Source organism: Manduca sexta, chromosome 11, assembly GCF_014839805.1.
Source record: "Manduca sexta isolate Smith_Timp_Sample1 chromosome 11, JHU_Msex_v1.0, whole genome shotgun sequence".
Taxonomy (NCBI): Eukaryota; Metazoa; Arthropoda; class Insecta; order Lepidoptera; family Sphingidae; genus Manduca; species Manduca sexta.
The window spans coordinates 6,731,112-6,748,259 of NC_051125.1; the positions used below are offsets into that span (position 1 = coordinate 6,731,112).

Here is a 17,148-nt window from a genome sequence, read left to right on the forward strand (position 1 = left end):
TACAACGAAACACAGACTCACTATTCTTATCGAACATCAAACGCCCGATCACTGAATAGACTGGTTGTACGCTCCATGTGTGTGTACCTATGCAATGCTATCACTGTGTCCTCCGACCAATCGAGGCAGCCCACTACGTATTTATAGTTATAATATAATCGAGTTAGTTGCGCGTACACCGCGGAAGCGGTGAGTTGGGCACTACGCTCTTTATAACTCTCCTCACATTACTGATAATGTGATTAGAAAAAAATATACACCAAATGATACAAAGACCGCCGTGCATACGTTGCTGATATGGAGTGCTACTCATCGGATAGTTGCGACAGCGACAACAGAGAGCAGAAGACTCTGGATTTCTCAGGACAGTTAATGGAAACTCTCCGGCTATCATCCGAACTAAAGAGCATTGTTGATGAGAAAGATTGCGCTGACAATTACGAAATAATATTGCTCTACAACAACAGAATAAATACTCTTCCGGTTACATTAAACAGGTTTAGTAACTTGAAGATACTAGACGTCAGCAACAATAGACTTACTGCTCTGCCTGATGTTTTCAAGAATAGCTCTATTACGTCTCTTATAGCAAAGCACAACCAACTTACCAATGAATCACTACCGAAATCATTTCAATCAATAAAAAATAGTCTGAGGGAGCTCAACCTGAGCGGCAACCAGTTAAATTTCTTTCCAGAACAGGTGCTGGAGCTAACAGCTTTAAAATATCTTTACTTAGGTGGAAACAGTATAGTCAACATACCAAAGGACATATGGAAACTCAACAGGTACGATCATTGGTTAAATTATACATATATTTGTCTTTTGAAGTCTTTATTATTTAAACTTACTTGTATAATTAGTCGATTTTAAAATTTTCATATATTCAATTTATCAGTTTTTGTACCTACGTATTATTATATTATCAGGGAGATAATTAGAGGAAATAAGGGAAACTTGATCCACGTGTCCTAATTATTTTTGTACAATCTATTATTGTTTGCAGAAACAATACGTATTAAAATACATAGATACATCAAACATGTTTATTTTTATTGGAATTTAAGATTCCACGTAAATCATTAAAATAAAGGCACAGTGGTATTGCACAATAGGTACCTACCTAGCTTACTACAACCAAGTTAATAGAACTTTGGCAATTTTTATTACAAAATGTAGGTAGGCTATATTTATAATATTATATTTAAAAATATTTATTGGCAATTAACGAGCAGCTAAATTATCTATTGCAAAATTATGTTAAAGAAGTGTTAAAACAACATTTTAATTTTAAATAAATGGCATTATTGAGTCAAGGCCAGGGCAAATACCCTTGCGCCCTTGAGGTGTATCATCAGTTCGAAATCCTTAGATAAAAAGATAAGAATCTTCTAGACGCGATAGAATGGTCTACTGGCCGGGTCATGACTTTTGCATAATTTAACGTAACTTTGTCAAGTTATGTACTTACTGTCGTTATGCTTCCATTAAACGCAGATTAAAATATTAAAGCGTTTATCAAGATTAGTCATATGGACTGTTAAACGAAGGGGGACAATAAATATTATTTATGTAACTCTAACTCTATTGAATTTGAAAAATGATTAATTCCCAGAAATTTAGCTTTCTCCAGTTTCCCCAAGTTATGATTAATATGCCTACCGATATTACCAGAAATGTGTATGTGCAATATGTATAATTAGAAATAAATAAGTTCCTATATAAAAAAAATCTTTAAAGGCACTTACATTCGACATTATATACTACCGTATTTTAAATTGGGATTTCCTGATAAAGCTATTTTACTAAAAATACTACTTAGGTACTTACTACTACTATCATTACTTTAAGTAAGTAGGTATCTATAAGATTGTAGACGATGGGTCGCTGCCTTATATGCTTTGATAAAGAGTATTAAATTTTACGGCACGATGTCTCTAAATGACTTATCAGACGATATCACTGTGACGTGTGATACATACAATATAAATATACTTTCAAGTTGCGCAGTAAATTGTCTACATTTTGGGGACCTATCAATCTTTAAATTTGTTTTCGCATCGGGCTTATCTTATTAAAACCTACCTAACATAAACTTCGGACAGACGAGTATAATAAATATTACTTACATTTTTGTATGTTTATCACCCCCGTTTTGTGTTGTAATGTGAATAATTGTAAATAAATAATAATACTTATATTAAAATAAATACTTAGTTGTTGGTAAAATATTAATTATCATATTATAAGCGTTTTGAGTAAGCCTTCACTGTAAGCTTATATACGATTTTAAATAAATGAAATAATGAAACACATAATTACCTAACGTTTGATATTATATTTTATATGAATGTATAATAATATAGTATTTGTCTATTATGTTTGTGTATAATATTACCTACTTAATACGTTGATTACGTCTGTTGTCTAGTTTCAATCTGTGGTATCCTACCTTACTTTATACCTTACCTGATGTTACTAGGTAAAAGTACTTACTTTAATTTTTAAGTAGGTAGCTACCGTCAACCTACCATTTTACTGGTGGCAGGTAGAGTCCACCTGGGTAGGTACCATCGCAATGTCTATTGCTGCAGCCAAGCAGCAGTGTATAGTCACCGTTGAGTTCCGGTTTGAAGAAAATTGTAGCCTTGTAATTACTGGATATAATAAGACTTAACATCTTATGTCCTAGGATGGCGAGCGCAGTGGAATACCAAAAAATACTTACTTTGCAATTCATGGTGTTGGGTGGTGTTTCTACTGTTTATGGGCGGTCGTATCGCTTATCATCAGACGAACGGCAAGCTCGTCTCGTCATACAAAAAAAAAAAAAAAAAGATAATCAGCCCTAACTTTTCCCGAATTTTATATTTTTTGACTTGTCGCAAAATAAAAATATTATGTAATCTCTTTCTGTACCGGTTCAGAATATGTATATCCACGTTTTCCTTAAATATCTGGGTGTGCCATAAAGTACAAAATTAGAATATTAAAATAATTTTATTATTAAACAAATAACTTTTTTTAAACAATATTGTTATTCGTCCTAGGACTTGCAGAAGTGTAAAAGGCTGTGGACTGAGAGTATCCTAGATTGAAAACAATCGAGCAACACTTTTCACTATTTCTTCGGTACCAATTACCTAATCTCTTGAATGAGATAGAGATAGGCTCAAAAATAAAAGAATAGGCAACAAGTACGACATTAAAGTCACAGATGGTATTTTACTTATCACGATCGGGATATTCTGGAGGAACCGCGAGCAAAAACTGATTACATTAATAAAAATGACAACCCTAGCCTCGGGAAATTTTTGGATCATTTTGTTTCAAATTATTAACTTTGCATTCATCAATATTTTCCAGTAAATATTAATGTAATTCTATTGTGTTAGTTATGAAAAATGATTGAGCTATCACTGCTTTACAGACTGTGAAAGAAAATTTTGATTTCTGTTGATTTTTGAGAAGTTTCACAGCTCTTAAATCTGCTTTACAACACATCGATTTAATAGAAGACTAAAAACTGATTCCAAATGAAATAAATTCAAGAAAAAATATTTTTTATACATTTTAGGCAAATATTGGACGCGTAGCAAAAATATTAATTGCTATGCTTATTGAAAATTAAGTAAATAAACTTATTTTATTTATATACTATAAAAAAATATAACTATTTCATTTATAATTGGTTTTTATCCAGACAATAACAGAATAATGAACGGGCCCTACCCGTTCATTATTATTTTTACTATCCCTCACATCAAGTTCTCACTGATATTCTCATTATCATTGATTACTTATATTATCTTCTTTTGCAGCTTACAAATCCTATCATTAGGAGGCAATCAAATTCTAGAAGTACCGGAGAGCGTTGGTCACCTAACATCACTTCAAGCGTTAGTGCTCAGTGACAATTTAATAGAACAGCTGCCGCCAAGCATTGCGAATTTGAACCAACTGCGGTCGTTATTAATACACAAGAACAGACTCAAGACTTTGCCGACGCAAATAATAAAATTAAAATGTTTAACCGAGGTAAGTAATTATATTGCCATGGTACGAGGAAAAACCAATCACAGCCTGGACTCCCGCCAAAACTGATTTTTGGTTACAGTACCTACTACCTACCTTTCAAATGTAGGACATAGGTTTACAAAAATGAACTATCATCATGCATTCATACCCATGAGAAAAACAGAAATTGTATACGGGACAAGTCATAAGCGCGTTCTTCATCGGTCAGTTCGACGTCTCGTTTCACGCGATTGGTTCCTTATTCGATAATCTATCAATCATAAGCTAAAGAGTTTGTTTGAACGAGTCTACATGTGTCATATCCTAGGCTCTACGAGAGGGGGTGCAAGTAGATGTACGTGCACCCTACCGTGCCGCGAAATAAATCACAAACATATAAGTCACTGAATAAATCTGCAACAATGGGACTATCGACTAAAGGGGTTTTTTATGATAAAGCATTTTCAAAGACGCGCACCATTTGAATTTGAAAAATAAAACTTAATCGATATTATGTATTGTAGAGCGTACGTGCAGATACATCCCCCTAAAACTAATCTTGGCGGTGCCCATGTGTTCTATGTTCATGATTTTAATGGCATTGTTTTTCAGCTAAGTCTTCGGGACAACCCGCTGGTAGTGAGATTCGTAAAAGACATGACTTTGCAACCACCATCTTTATTAGAACTAGCTGGACGCACACTAAAACTGCACGATATTCCAATACAAAGAGGCGATGTGCCCCATACACTGCTAAATTATCTTAATGCAGCACAATGTTGTGTTAATCCGAAATGCAAAGGTAAATTGACAATAGTTTCAACTTGTTAACTTTTATATATGAATAATTGTGTTCGTTATTATTTTTACTTGTAGAGATAACTATTTTCATACATATTATTTATTATTCCATAACTTTTTATAGTATAATAATAAAATAAATAGCTATATTATATGTAAGTTACATTATATAATATAATAGTTTTTTACGATTGTAATTTGTATTCAATTAAAATTTTGATGATAGACATGCCACAATAATATAATAAAATAATGAATATTATTAAATCATAACAAAAGTATAATAATTATTTTTTGACTACAGGTGTTTTCTTCGATAATCGGGTTGAGCATATAAAATTCGTCGATTTTTGCGGTAAATATCGCATTCCACTACTACAATACTTATGTAGTTCCAAATGCATCACTGGCAGCTGGGAGAGTCGCGAGACCGAAACAAACCCTCATCCACACATGATGCGTAAAGTTCTACTTGGGTAATTTTTCTCTAATAAATGTAACAATCCTAAGTAGGACCAAAGCAGTTATAATAAAATTATTATAATGATATTTTTATATTTGTTGAATTTTGTTATCAATGTAGACTTTATAAAAGTATATTTGTAATCATTGTTTTTTTGACATATTTCTAAGGAATTGTATACTATAACAGGGACCAATATAATATGTGATATTTTAAACAAGCAAGTTACCCAAAATAAAACCGCATTGTAGTTACCTACATTTTTTTAATTTATACAATTTTTGTTACTGACTACCTTGTAAAAACTTCATCCTTTGTTCTTTCCCCCTGAGTACAGCCATTTTAAATAGTTTGCAATAAAGTTCTATGGCTGCTGGTGAATCATCATTGCCAGGCACTGGGTATGTAATCAAGTTTGGGTTGCAGTTGGTGTCAACAATTCCCACTGTTGGAATTAACATTTTGGCACTATCTCTAACAGCTGTATGTTGGTTGAGGATGTTATTCTGGGTATTTAAGAATATACATAAATCAGGTAATCTTGTTATGGCTCCAAACTGATGGTTAGCATTTGTGAAAATACCTCCTCTCCAAAACCTTGTATGAGCGTATTCGCCACATTCTTGTGCCGTTTTCTCAACTATAAGAGCATTTAGCGAATTTCTATTGAAGAAACAAATAATGCCGCCTCTATAAGCTATATGTGCGGTAAAGTTAAGGGCGCTGCGTAAGTGTTCTGCAGTGATATCCAAGTCAAATATTAAATGCCCAAGTCTAGATCCATATATATAGGGCCGCATATAGTCATTGAGGGAACCCTCTTTATGTCCATAATGTACTCTAGCATTAAATAAATCCTTTACTGTAAATAAGTTGTGCACTTGAAAAAAGTCTGGATGTTCCAAAGGATTCTTCTTGACCTGGATTTCTCCTGAAAAAAAATCACAGATTTCTTTTACAATGTGATATTGATTGTACTCTATGTATTGGTTTTATTCTTAGGATTCATTCTAGTGTTTTATTCCAGGTTAATATGTGTAAATCAGTATTCAACACAGTAGTAAAATTGCATTATCTTTCTTGGGGGTTATCACTGTGTGCCCTATATTGGATAAGATGTGCCTTTCATTTATTATGGTGGTGATACATAAATAATTAGCATATTTCAATTTAAAAATTTAATATCATAATATTTTGTTCTACACTAAAGATTTCTTCAAAAGAAACCCTATTAAGTTAAATTATTAAAATGTTTACTCTCATGTCCTTAAAAACCATAACTGCAAAAACTCAAGTTCTTATAAATTCCTAGGAAACATGAGAAATCATTATAATTCTTAGGAATTTAGTTTCTCTGTTTGATAGATTATGTAAAGATTTGCTGAGGATTTTGACAGCATAATATAAAGGTTACGAAAAATAGTTTAAACCACAATTACATTTAAAGATATGAATGAATGAAACTGTTATGTAATAAAATGTTGTTTCATGTGAATGAGTTTTCCCAGGATAATAAGTAGCCTATGTAAACTTAGGCTACTTCAATGGGGAAGCCCAGGCTCTGGAACTATCTCCGGACCACATTTCATCAAAATTTGTTTGTTGGTTTTTGAGTTTATTACATTCAGACCGACAACTACAGCAGGGCACTTTTTTTATAATATCTAAGGATATATCCTTAGATATTATAAAACAAAGTGCCCTGGTAGAGGTGTATACACCTGCATCAAAAAGTTGACTGGTACAGAATGCATAAAGCATTGCGCCTAATTATATAATTTTACATAATTTATGAATATAAAATTTAATAATAAGCCATTATTTGGGAATTGAATATTATTAAAAAGTATTCTACTTGCACACTACAAAAAATATTTTGCTTTGTGATAAAAAGTTATACCATACTGTTTATCATTAGAACAATGTTTTAGTACCTACTAAGGTGTTAAACTATATTTCAAGTAAGATTCTATAGTGATTATTTACAATGCATAGCTTTAAAAATATAAGTAATTACAAATTAAACATGTATGATAACATAATGTATTTTTTTCATGCAGCCTCTATAAGGTAGGATAAATTGTTTTTTGCATAGGAGTAGGATAATTAGATCATTCCAGATAGCAACCAAGTATGTCTTACTCTGGGATCAGCCTGTGTATGTCTGGTTTCAAATAAGCCAGCATAGTTGTTATGACTGATGAGGGATAATCATCTCAAACGAGAGTTTAGCATCTAGACCCCACTGTGATAACTATCAGATGCGGTGGTCACTCTACTGTGCCTATATAAAATAAGATCTGGTCTTGGACTGGAGAACAACATACATTTTTCCAGCTACTTATTGCATTATGAAGTGCGAAGTCTGTTGTGTGATTTTTTAGACAAATTCTATGAGCCTATAACTAAATCAGCAATTCAGAACTTCAGTGTAATACCAGGTACCTCCATAAATATTATTATGTGTATTGTCCTCTCTGTCAAATATTATAAATTAGGTTACATGGGGAGCATCAAAAACTCAATATTGTAGTTCTTATTCGCTAAAGGCAAAATAGTTTACCTTCTGGTATGGTTTGTACCGCAGCCTGTGTCGCTGTGGAATTATATCGTAGTATTTTTAATCCATATCTCAAGTTTACTATGGGTTCTGCAAAATAAAATATGAATTGCATTAGAAGTTATAAAATTATTATATGACCACAATTATTGAAAACAAGATATGAATATGAAAATATTTCATCAACAATTCGAAATTTTTAAAACTTACTTCCACAATTAGAAAACATGTTATTTAATCGTTTTTTTTTTACCAGTTAAAAGCACTTTAACTCATAAAAACTTAAATAAATAAACCAATTATTGAATTTTTTTGAAAAATATTTTAGGTTATTTTTTCTTTTTATTATTCTTGTCGGTGGATACAAGTCCTTCAGGCGCATACATAGATTTTTTTATATTTTATGTTACAATACCCAAAGATGCCAGATGTGTGCTTTGTAAAACCTCCAGATTCAATAAAGAAAATCTTTAAATATTTTTTATTATAATACAATATTCAGAAAAGTCTCCCACGAAAAGACGAGAAAATACTAAACATTTTTTTTTTCATAGGTTCTGTGAATATTTGTCAAACAACTCAAACAAGCAGTGAGAATATGTCAATTGATGTTTGACATTAGACAATTGTCAGTTCGAATTAGTAATCATTAGTGATCTAAATCTACGTTTGTAACCAAAGAGAATTATAAATTATAATAAATTTTGTTGAATTTTGTAAACAAATAAGTGAATCAATTAATAAGTGAAATGCTTAAAATTTATTCTTAATAAGGAGACAAAAACAGTAAGATATATAACTAATAACCAATAACACTATTGTTTCTATAATTTGCATCGTTTATCGATATTCGAAGTGAATTTTAAAGAGAGTGTTTAATAAATAATAAGAAGAATTTCGAGGATCTACCTTCCACTGTGCGAACCTGTGTGAACCAATAAGATGGCCCAGAAAAATATTGAAGATCTCGACCTCTATGCCATTCTGGACCTACAAATAACTGCTTCCGAATCAGAGGTAAATAGGTTTATAAATTATGTTAAATTCTAATTCAAATTATAATTATTAACATTAGGATGTATACCTATACAATGTAAACAATTGTTTTGTTTTGGGAAGTATCCCATCCCTTACAACTTTTCTGTTTTTCAAATCAAAGTTCAGTTGATACTGGCTATAACAACATAGCAGTTATAACAATTGTAAGTCACTAATCACAAATGAATAGCCCAACCTGGGAATTACTATATTGGTTTTACTGCCAGTTATAATGCCACATCAATGAGGATACTGCAAAAATACTAAGAAACTTTTTACTTTACCAATTGATTGTTTTTACAGATTAAGAAAGCTTATCGTAAGAAAGCATTACAATGCCATCCAGATAAGAATCCAGATGATCCAAAAGCAGCAGAAACATTTCATCAACTTTCTCAAGCATTGGAAATACTCACAGATACAGCAGCTAGGGCAGCATATGACAAAGTTCTTAGAGCAAAGGCAGCTGCAAAATTAAGACATCAAGAATTAGACAGTAAAAGGCAAAAGTTAAAGGAGGATTTAGAACGAAGGGAGAGAGAAGCAGCAGCAGGAAAAGATGCTCATTTAACAGATGCACAAAAACTTGCAGCAGAAATTGAAAGATTACGGAATGAAGGAAGCAGACTTCTACGAGAAGAACAACTCAAAATGAAAGAAGAAATAAAAAGAACCATGGAAGATATCATAACACCTGTTTGGGATTCCAGTCTGAATAGAATTAAAATCAAATGGAATGCCAGTAAAAATGACCCAACCAATGGTGGTTATGATGAACAAACATTGAGGAAGTTTCTGAAGAAATATGGTGATGTTGTAGCCTTAATTATGTCTCCTAAAAAGAAAGGCAGTGCCTTGGTTGAATTTTCCACTAAGGATGCAGCAGAGATGGCTGTTGAACTTGAAAAAGGTATTTATTGAATAACTATTACTTGGATATAAAACAATTATCTATTTGAGATTTTGCATTTCTACTTTGGGTCTAAAAGGCTCTCTAAACTTATTTTATTTATTTTTAAGGTATTGAACTTTTTAATTAAGACTGTCAATAATTTATAATGTTTTTTTTTGGTTTCAGGTTTAGCAGACAATCCACTTGAAATGAAATGGGTAAATAAAAAACCAATATTGACAACAAAAATTGGTGGACCATCATTAATATCAGACAGAGATTATGAATCTTTAGTTTTAACAAAAATGAGGCAAGCAGCAGAGCGACAGAAACTTATAGAGGAAATGATGAAGGAAGAATAGTTAATAAAACTCTGAAAACAAATAAACCATTTTATTGATATATCTTAACCAAGGTGTTACTTATTCTTTACAGGATCAAATGGCTTCCATTCTTTAATGAAATCCAAGGCTCTTTGTCTTTGTTCTTTACTGTTTTCTCTTCTTGGGTTTTTCCATAGATTGTGATCCAGATCCAATATACCTGCTATTATTTCCTGTAAATAAAATATTATGTGTAGTATAAGAAATAAAAACAAAAGTGTTTTAAGTTGGTCTAGTGTTACCTCAGCAAAATATTTTGGAAATAATCTGTGATCTTCAATAACATGTGCAAATCCAGGGTCCATTCCAAAATCTATCCAGAAATATGGCAAGCCCTTTGGTACTCCTTTTCTTATATTTTTTCCTTTCAATTCTACAACTTTTTTGTTCATTGACCACTCAGACTCGCATTCTAATAGCGCTTTCTTAAAGTATATAGAAGCCATATCACCAACATCCCTTGGCATTGGTACACAATTTATCACTATATGTGGGTATCTATTTAATTTTGAAGCTGTTTCATAAAATACCACATCCATATTATTTGAGTTAAAGAATTGTGTAAGAGCTTTACGGTATATCTGAAATATACAAAAATCTATATATATAAAATGAAGTTGTGATAGTTGCACTATTTGAAACGCAAGAATGGCTAGACCAATATTTATGATTGTTGAATTGTTAGATTTGTCTCTGCCCTCAACAGCAATTGAAACATTAGTAAAATTTCCCATATAAAAAAAGAAAGCTACTTTTTCATATATTTAATTATATAGAATGGTTATTTTGATATCTCAAGATTGGATTGACTGATTTGAATTTTTCTTTTTGTTAATAGTATGCAGCGGTGGTTAGTAAAAATTGGTAATTTTGTATGGACATTATCATTTTGGATTCATTTTTAACAGACTTCAACCAAAGGATCCCTTTTAATATTTTTGCTCTAAATAGTATATACAATAATATAACTTTGAAAAGGTCCCATTTTAATTTTATTGGTATAGGATTTTAGACTCCGACGATGCAGAGGGGAACTACTCAAAATGAAATAGGATTTTGATGATTTTTGTATTATATGAAGTATATCTTCAACATGTTTCAATATTAAGAATATTTTTGCTTGACTTTCAAAATCGAACATATAGAACACAACTCCTAAAATCAAATAAGATGTGAATGATGCCTTCTACTAATAAATAGATCTAATATTGGGATCTATTTATTAGTTATTACCAATATATCTTTATAAAATTTTTGTTATCTTTACAAATCAGCAACTAATTTTAAGATAATTGACTGATATACTGATAAATATTTTTTGCAGTTGGTAATTAATTATTTCGTGCAGTAAAAAAAGCATTTGGACTCTAAGACTGGCTTAAAATTAATTTACGTACACTTTGTGGTTATTTAGAAGCAAGATGAATAATCTAACGAAATTAAAATTCAATACAATGGGGCAGCATTGTTGATCTGCATGAATTGGAGTGCTAAGTTGAGTAGCATTAATGATCAAAGTTATTATTAAACAAAAACTATAGATGAAATAATATTCACTGGGTTGTCTAGTAGGTAAGGAAAACAAAAAAAAAATTGGATGACAAGCAGATTTATGGCGAGATAGGGTCAGCTGATGAGATGATTGTGTCATAACAATTATGCCTGCCTGTTTTGAATCCAGATAAATACAGTGATATTTTTATTGAGGAAATGGTCAGTTACATCTGATGACCAGTTATTATAAACATTGAATATGAACACAATTATTAGATAATTAACTATTATTATTCAGTACATTACCAATATCTCTTCCCAAACATCTTCATCTAAAGCAGTAACACACATAGAATGGTGTATTGTAGATATAATACATTGATTTTTGGTAAGAGACTGTCGTGCTGGTACAGCTAAATATACTTTATCACCACAGCTAACCATGAGGTGTTTCAACATATTTTTAGAATCAATGCAATATTCGCAACCATCCAATGATTTTTCGATTTTCTTATGTTGATTAATAGCTCGCTGCCTTTCAATTTCACTATCTTTTGCATCATTTCTGTTCTTAGATATTTCATCCACAAAGATATCTTCAAGATCATCATTAGGATTTTTATGTTTGCTTGTGATTTTAGCCAATTCAGCTTCATTATTGTAGTTACTTCCATACTTTTCTTCTTGAAACTAAAAATCAATTAAATGAGATAATTATACATATTTCGCCACAATATTTAAAATTTAAATAGATATTTTACATACCATTTGTGCCAAGTTGTATTTGTCATCATTACCAAAATATTTAGCTCTTTCACCAGAAACATGTGTTTCAGCCTTTCTTTTTCCACCTTTGCTCCTTGGGTCTCCTTTTTCGACTTTTGTAAGTGGTCTGCTGTTACCCACACTGTTTGTTGTCATAAGCATTACACCATCATCAACATCCTCTTTATCAATATTAGGATTTTGTTTTCTATATTCCCTTGCTGCTTCTAATTTTGATTTTAATTCATCAGCAAGTATTTTATTACCCATAATTTCAGCCTTTACAATTTTTGCTGCTAACTTATTCATTTTATCATCAGTAAGATATTTTGATTCTTTTTCTTTGGGCTCAGGGTTGTCATAAAACTAGTAATGTAAAGAAAGGTAAAAATTACTAATGTTTAAGTATAAGTTACCAGTTGTAAAAATGACACATTAAATTTAATCTTAAACATATAATCAGAGGGCTCTATTCATCTACGGGGGCAAATCCGTCTTTTTGTAATTACGGGCGTTCTAATTAACGTACGCACGTATTCTAATTAGCGTACTTCCTAACGACAGTGTTGCGTGAACTAATTTTCTTATAAAAAATTAGGAGAAAATGTCAATAAAATGGTTTCACAACATATGGTAGACTCACTTCTCCCAAGTCTATTACAAAAAATAATAAGTAAAAATGCGATATTTCGCAAAAAAAAATCTCAATATTTCCAAAATGTTCACAATGTTTTTAGGTACTTTTTTATGTCTAGTAATACATTGGACCCACATTCTTATAAGATCAAATAGCTGCATGCAATTTTGATTATTGATTTATAAAAAAAATTGCATGCAGCTTCATACATATAAACTTTAATTGTATAATTTTGCAGGGCCCTTATTCTCTATGATAGTGAAATCGCGTAACGCGGCCGTGTCATGTTATCTTCGAGAAATGCGTGTGGAATGGTATTCTGTAAGCCAATTTTCTATAGTACTAAACATGATGGGTTGTGTTACATGCTTGTTACGCACTGTCAACATAACGTGCGGGATAGAGAATAAGGCCCCAGGATAAAAGAGCACCTTTAAGCTAACCAATCTAAATCACTAGAGATCCACAGTTCCATATGCACAATGCTAGTGTCATTTATAAAAAAAAAAAAAAAACAAATATTTCCTAATAGAGCCTACCACAATAAAAGTAGCAAACTACTTCCAATAAACATGCAAATGATTTGTTAAACATTTGCATTTATAATTTTAGTAAGATGTCACACTTCACATGCTCACCTCTGTAGTAGTTGGTGTGTCAGTGTTTTTGAAAATTTGTTTTTCCTCTTCTTGTTTGTAAACTCTTGGGCTTGTTTCAGTATGCCCTTTATTTTTTTCATCATTTTTCCTCCAGTTAGATGACCTTCTGGTTTGGTCTGAGTAACTATTTTCTCTAAATCTGCTACTTTTCCAACTTTGATCAGATTTACTAGAACTGCTGGCACATTGAGATGTGTAATCAACATCTTTTCGATAACTCCTTGAGGTTTTTGTATAATAATCATCTTCATCAACTGGTTTAATGAAATCTCTTGTTTTAGAAAATGCATCTGATGTTAATGGGAGTCCTGTACCTCCATCTTTCCAGTAAGGATTGAGTTCCCTACTGCTTGTCCCCGGATTGTAGGAGTCAATATGTTTTTTGTCTTTTTCAGTGCGTTTGGGCTTTATATCTTCTTTAGTATAGGTTTTTAACATGCCAGTCATTGCCATCCATTCATCTCTCGGTTTAACATCTTGCTTTTGTGATGTATCTTTTTCAACCCATTTATCCGAATCAGAGCTATCTGAACTGGAAGGCTAAAATTAATTATTATTAATATAGTAAAGTAACAGATGAAATGAAACAATATAGAAAAGGTTCATAGCCCGACCTAGAAAATAAAAAGCTCCACCATGTTGCAGTAAAATATGGGAGTCATTTGTGGTACTGACAACTTTAAAACAAAAAAGAAAAGTGGCACCCCCAAAATAGGTTTTTTTATTTCTTGGGCAGGCTATAATAATATAATAACTGAAACATGTGAAATTTTTTACAACTGGACTCTAGATTGTGAGGGAATAATAAATTATACCACCCTCAAATAATAAAATAATAGATAATTATTAAGTGATATTTAAGGTTTTTTTTCTAACTTTCCAAATATAATTGAAACAAATTTGTCTATTTTATAATCTCAATTCTTAATTAGTTTTAACAATGAGCTAGAAGATAAAAGTAAAATAAACATACACTTTTTGGTCTATATTCCGCTTTCTTGGACTTATGTTTTTTGGACTTATGAGATTTTTCTCTTTTGTGTTTCTTTTCCTTCATAATTGATGAATATCTTCAGTTCCTCTATTAAATGAACAACCACTTTGTAGTTCCGAATACTCTGCTAAAATATGTGGTTGGTATTACGATATACTTATTTTTAGTTATTATTACAAACAAACACCACTCCTAATGAAAATCGAATGCACTGTGTCTATCACATAAACATTGTTATTTACATTGCCCGAATCTCTTCTTTACCCGTATTTATTTATTACTACAAATGGATCAAAATGAACCAATATTTATTTTGAATTATATGATATTCCTATAACGTAAATAACACGAATATTTCCATTCCTGATGTAGTCAATTTTTTTGTAAAAAAAAAATTTTTCGATTTATATTTTTTATTTTTAGGTTATACGCTTCATAGATGTCAAACCAGGGTTATCAACTTTTAAAATTATTTAATCCTAATGCTACGATAAAATCTAAATAACCAGTGGCAAAACTACTCAGTTGGAACCCTGGGTCAAGTGATGATTTTGCCTATGTCAAAGTAGGAAATGATACATTCAAAATCAGTTTGTGACTTTTAATTCTAAAGTTTAACTAATAGCACTATTTATGTTTTGCTACAAAATGTGTATGCTTGTCGAATTACGCCTTCCTTCCATTTAACTAACAAAACCAACATGCACTATAACCAATATTTCTCCGCCAAACGGGGGTCTAATCCACCAGTTTCAGAGTCGAATCAACTGGTAAATAAACTGGTAAATAATATAATAAATTATTATGTTTGTTAGTACTCAGTAGTGATGTATCATGTTCATATTACCATTTGATGAAATCGAATATTGAATTATAAATGATGTATAAGACAATCTAGCGTTTTTTTCTGAATTATTTTAACATCCATAATATTAGATTTCAGATCCTATTCATCCTATTCATAAACATAAGCCAAACTTATCTGTCCCGCTCAATATTATTTTACTCTGTACAAGAGATATAGAAATAAGAATTTGTGTGGCTGTTAATATACGTATACTATGTAGAAAGAATATTCACTTCTTTCGTTAGAGCTTCACTTATTACTCCAAAAAAGTGAACCCTGGAAAAGAGTAGGTAGTTTCACATTCACAAGCAAACGCTAAGTTAACCACTACTTAATACAAAAGTTTGTAATAAATTTGAAGGTTTGCATTTTAATGTTGTATTATGTTGGAATAATTCGTGGAAGTAAATTCACTTCCGAACAGATTGTAATGATATTTGTTATCCGCAGACAAAATGTCCTGGATTAAAATACATATGGATAAGCTACTGTTATCCTGGAATCTATACTATTATATAAAGCTGAAGAGTTTGTTTGTTTGTTTGTTTGTTTGAACGCGCTAATCTCAGGAACTACCGGTCCAAACTGAAAAATTCTTTTTGCGTTGGATAGCCCTTTGTTCGTGGAGTGCTATAGGCTATATATCATCACGCTATACCCAATAGGAGCGGAGCAGTAATGGCTAATCTCAGGAATTACCGGTCCAAAGTGAAAAATTCTTTTTGCGTTGGATAGCCCTTTGTTCGTGGAGTACTATAGGCTATATATCATCACGCTATACCCAATAGGAGCGGAGCAGTAATGGCTAATCTCAGGAACTACCGGTCCAAACTGAAAAATTCTTTTTGCGTTGGATAGCCCTTTGTTCGTGGAGTGCTATAGGCTATATATCATCACGCTATACCCAATAGGAGCGGAGCAGTAATGGCTAATCTCAGGAATTACCGGTCCAAACTGAAAAATTCTTTCTGCGTTGGATAGCCCTTTGTTCGTGGAGTACTATAGGCTATATATCATCACGCTATGGCCAATAGGAGCGGAGCAGTAATGGCTAATCTCAGGAACTACCGGTTTGAACTGAAAAAATATTTTTGTGTTGGATAGCCCTTTGATCCCGGAGTGCTATAGGCTATATATAATCACGCTATGACCAATAGGAGCAGTAATGAAACATGTTGCAAAAACGGGGAAAAATTATTAGGTTTGAGAGCTTCCGTTGCGTGCGCTGCGTAAACGATTAAAGTTATGCAACAATGATGTATGACGGGAATGTTCCTCTTAAAAAGTTCTAAAAAATATATTATAAAACAAAGTCCCCCGCTGCATCTGTCTGCCTGAACGTGTTAAACTCAAAAACTACCCAACGTATTAAGATGAAATTTGGTATGGAGACAGTTTGAGACCCTGGGAAGAACATAGGCTCCCGGGAAACTACTACTTTTATAACGGAAAACTTTAGCCTGAAAAACTTTATAACGCGGGCGCAGCCGCGGGCAAAATAGTATATATTATGTAGAAGGTACAAGTTTTATAACAGGAGAGCTCTCGTATGGGCCGGGCGGAACCACCATTGTCATCTAAAACCATAATATATAAGT

The 17,148-nt window shown here is 32.0% G+C and overlaps 4 protein-coding genes across 4 annotated transcripts; 2 read left to right on the forward strand and 2 right to left on the reverse strand.

Annotated features, from left to right (window-relative positions):
• Nucleotides 1-120: 120 nt before the first annotated feature.
• On the forward strand, nt 121-5,537 carry LOC115442118 (leucine-rich repeat-containing protein 58). Its single transcript, XM_030167094.2, has 4 exons — nt 121-788; nt 3,822-4,038; nt 4,630-4,819; nt 5,123-5,537. The coding sequence occupies exons 1-4, from the start codon at nt 298-300 to the stop codon at nt 5,296-5,298; spliced, it is 1,074 nt and encodes a 357-aa protein (XP_030022954.2). The 5' UTR covers nt 121-297; the 3' UTR covers nt 5,299-5,537.
• On the reverse strand, nt 5,530-8,266 carry LOC115442126 (28S ribosomal protein S2, mitochondrial). The gene is made up of 3 exons (XM_030167106.2): nt 8,052-8,266; nt 7,845-7,931; nt 5,530-6,212 (listed from the first exon to the last, which is right to left on the reverse strand). The coding sequence occupies exons 1-3, from the start codon at nt 8,068-8,070 to the stop codon at nt 5,566-5,568; spliced, it is 753 nt and encodes a 250-aa protein (XP_030022966.2). The 5' UTR covers nt 8,071-8,266; the 3' UTR covers nt 5,530-5,565.
• Nucleotides 8,267-8,452: 186 nt separating this feature from the next.
• LOC115442157 (dnaJ homolog subfamily C member 17) lies at nt 8,453-10,173 on the forward strand. The gene is made up of 3 exons (XM_030167145.2): nt 8,453-8,858; nt 9,183-9,789; nt 9,958-10,173. Exons 1-3 carry the CDS (start codon nt 8,784-8,786, stop codon nt 10,131-10,133), a joined length of 858 nt encoding a protein of 285 aa, XP_030023005.1. The 5' UTR covers nt 8,453-8,783; the 3' UTR covers nt 10,134-10,173.
• LOC115442149 (CWF19-like protein 2 homolog) lies at nt 10,151-15,373 on the reverse strand. Its single transcript, XM_030167136.2, has 6 exons — nt 14,683-15,373; nt 13,689-14,249; nt 12,414-12,779; nt 11,955-12,338; nt 10,397-10,735; nt 10,151-10,327 (listed from the first exon to the last, which is right to left on the reverse strand). The coding sequence occupies exons 1-6, from the start codon at nt 14,764-14,766 to the stop codon at nt 10,190-10,192; spliced, it is 1,872 nt and encodes a 623-aa protein (XP_030022996.2). The 5' UTR covers nt 14,767-15,373; the 3' UTR covers nt 10,151-10,189.
• Between the last annotated feature and the right edge of the window lie 1,775 nt (nt 15,374-17,148).

What these genes read in the sequence shown, in the direction of transcription:
- LOC115442149 (XM_030167136.2), bottom strand. Translation starts at nt 14,766, where the DNA reads ATGAAGGAAAAGAAACACAAAAGAGAAAAATCTCATAAGTCCAAAAAA. An exon ending in ATGTTTGGGAAGAGATATTG is followed by an intron (nt 10,736 to 11,954) that starts GTAATGTACTGA and finishes TGTATATTTCAG; the next exon opens with ATATACCGTAAAGCTCTTAC. An exon ending in TTCCAAAATATTTTGCTGAG is followed by an intron (nt 10,328 to 10,396) that starts GTAACACTAGAC and finishes TTTTATTTACAG; the next exon opens with GAAATAATAGCAGGTATATT.
- LOC115442118 (XM_030167094.2), top strand. Translation starts at nt 298, where the DNA reads ATGGAGTGCTACTCATCGGATAGTTGCGACAGCGACAACAGAGAGCAG. An exon ending in AATTAAAATGTTTAACCGAG is followed by an intron (nt 4,039 to 4,629) that starts GTAAGTAATTAT and finishes ATTGTTTTTCAG; the next exon opens with CTAAGTCTTCGGGACAACCC. An exon ending in TGTTAATCCGAAATGCAAAG is followed by an intron (nt 4,820 to 5,122) that starts GTAAATTGACAA and finishes TTTTGACTACAG; the next exon opens with GTGTTTTCTTCGATAATCGG.
- LOC115442157 (XM_030167145.2), top strand. Translation starts at nt 8,784, where the DNA reads ATGGCCCAGAAAAATATTGAAGATCTCGACCTCTATGCCATTCTGGAC. An exon ending in TAACTGCTTCCGAATCAGAG is followed by an intron (nt 8,859 to 9,182) that starts GTAAATAGGTTT and finishes TTGTTTTTACAG; the next exon opens with ATTAAGAAAGCTTATCGTAA. An exon ending in GGCTGTTGAACTTGAAAAAG is followed by an intron (nt 9,790 to 9,957) that starts GTATTTATTGAA and finishes TTTTGGTTTCAG; the next exon opens with GTTTAGCAGACAATCCACTT.
- LOC115442126 (XM_030167106.2), bottom strand. An exon ending in GGTACAAACCATACCAGAAG is followed by an intron (nt 6,213 to 7,844) that starts GTAAACTATTTT and finishes ATTTTTTTTCAG; the next exon opens with GAGAAATCCAGGTCAAGAAG.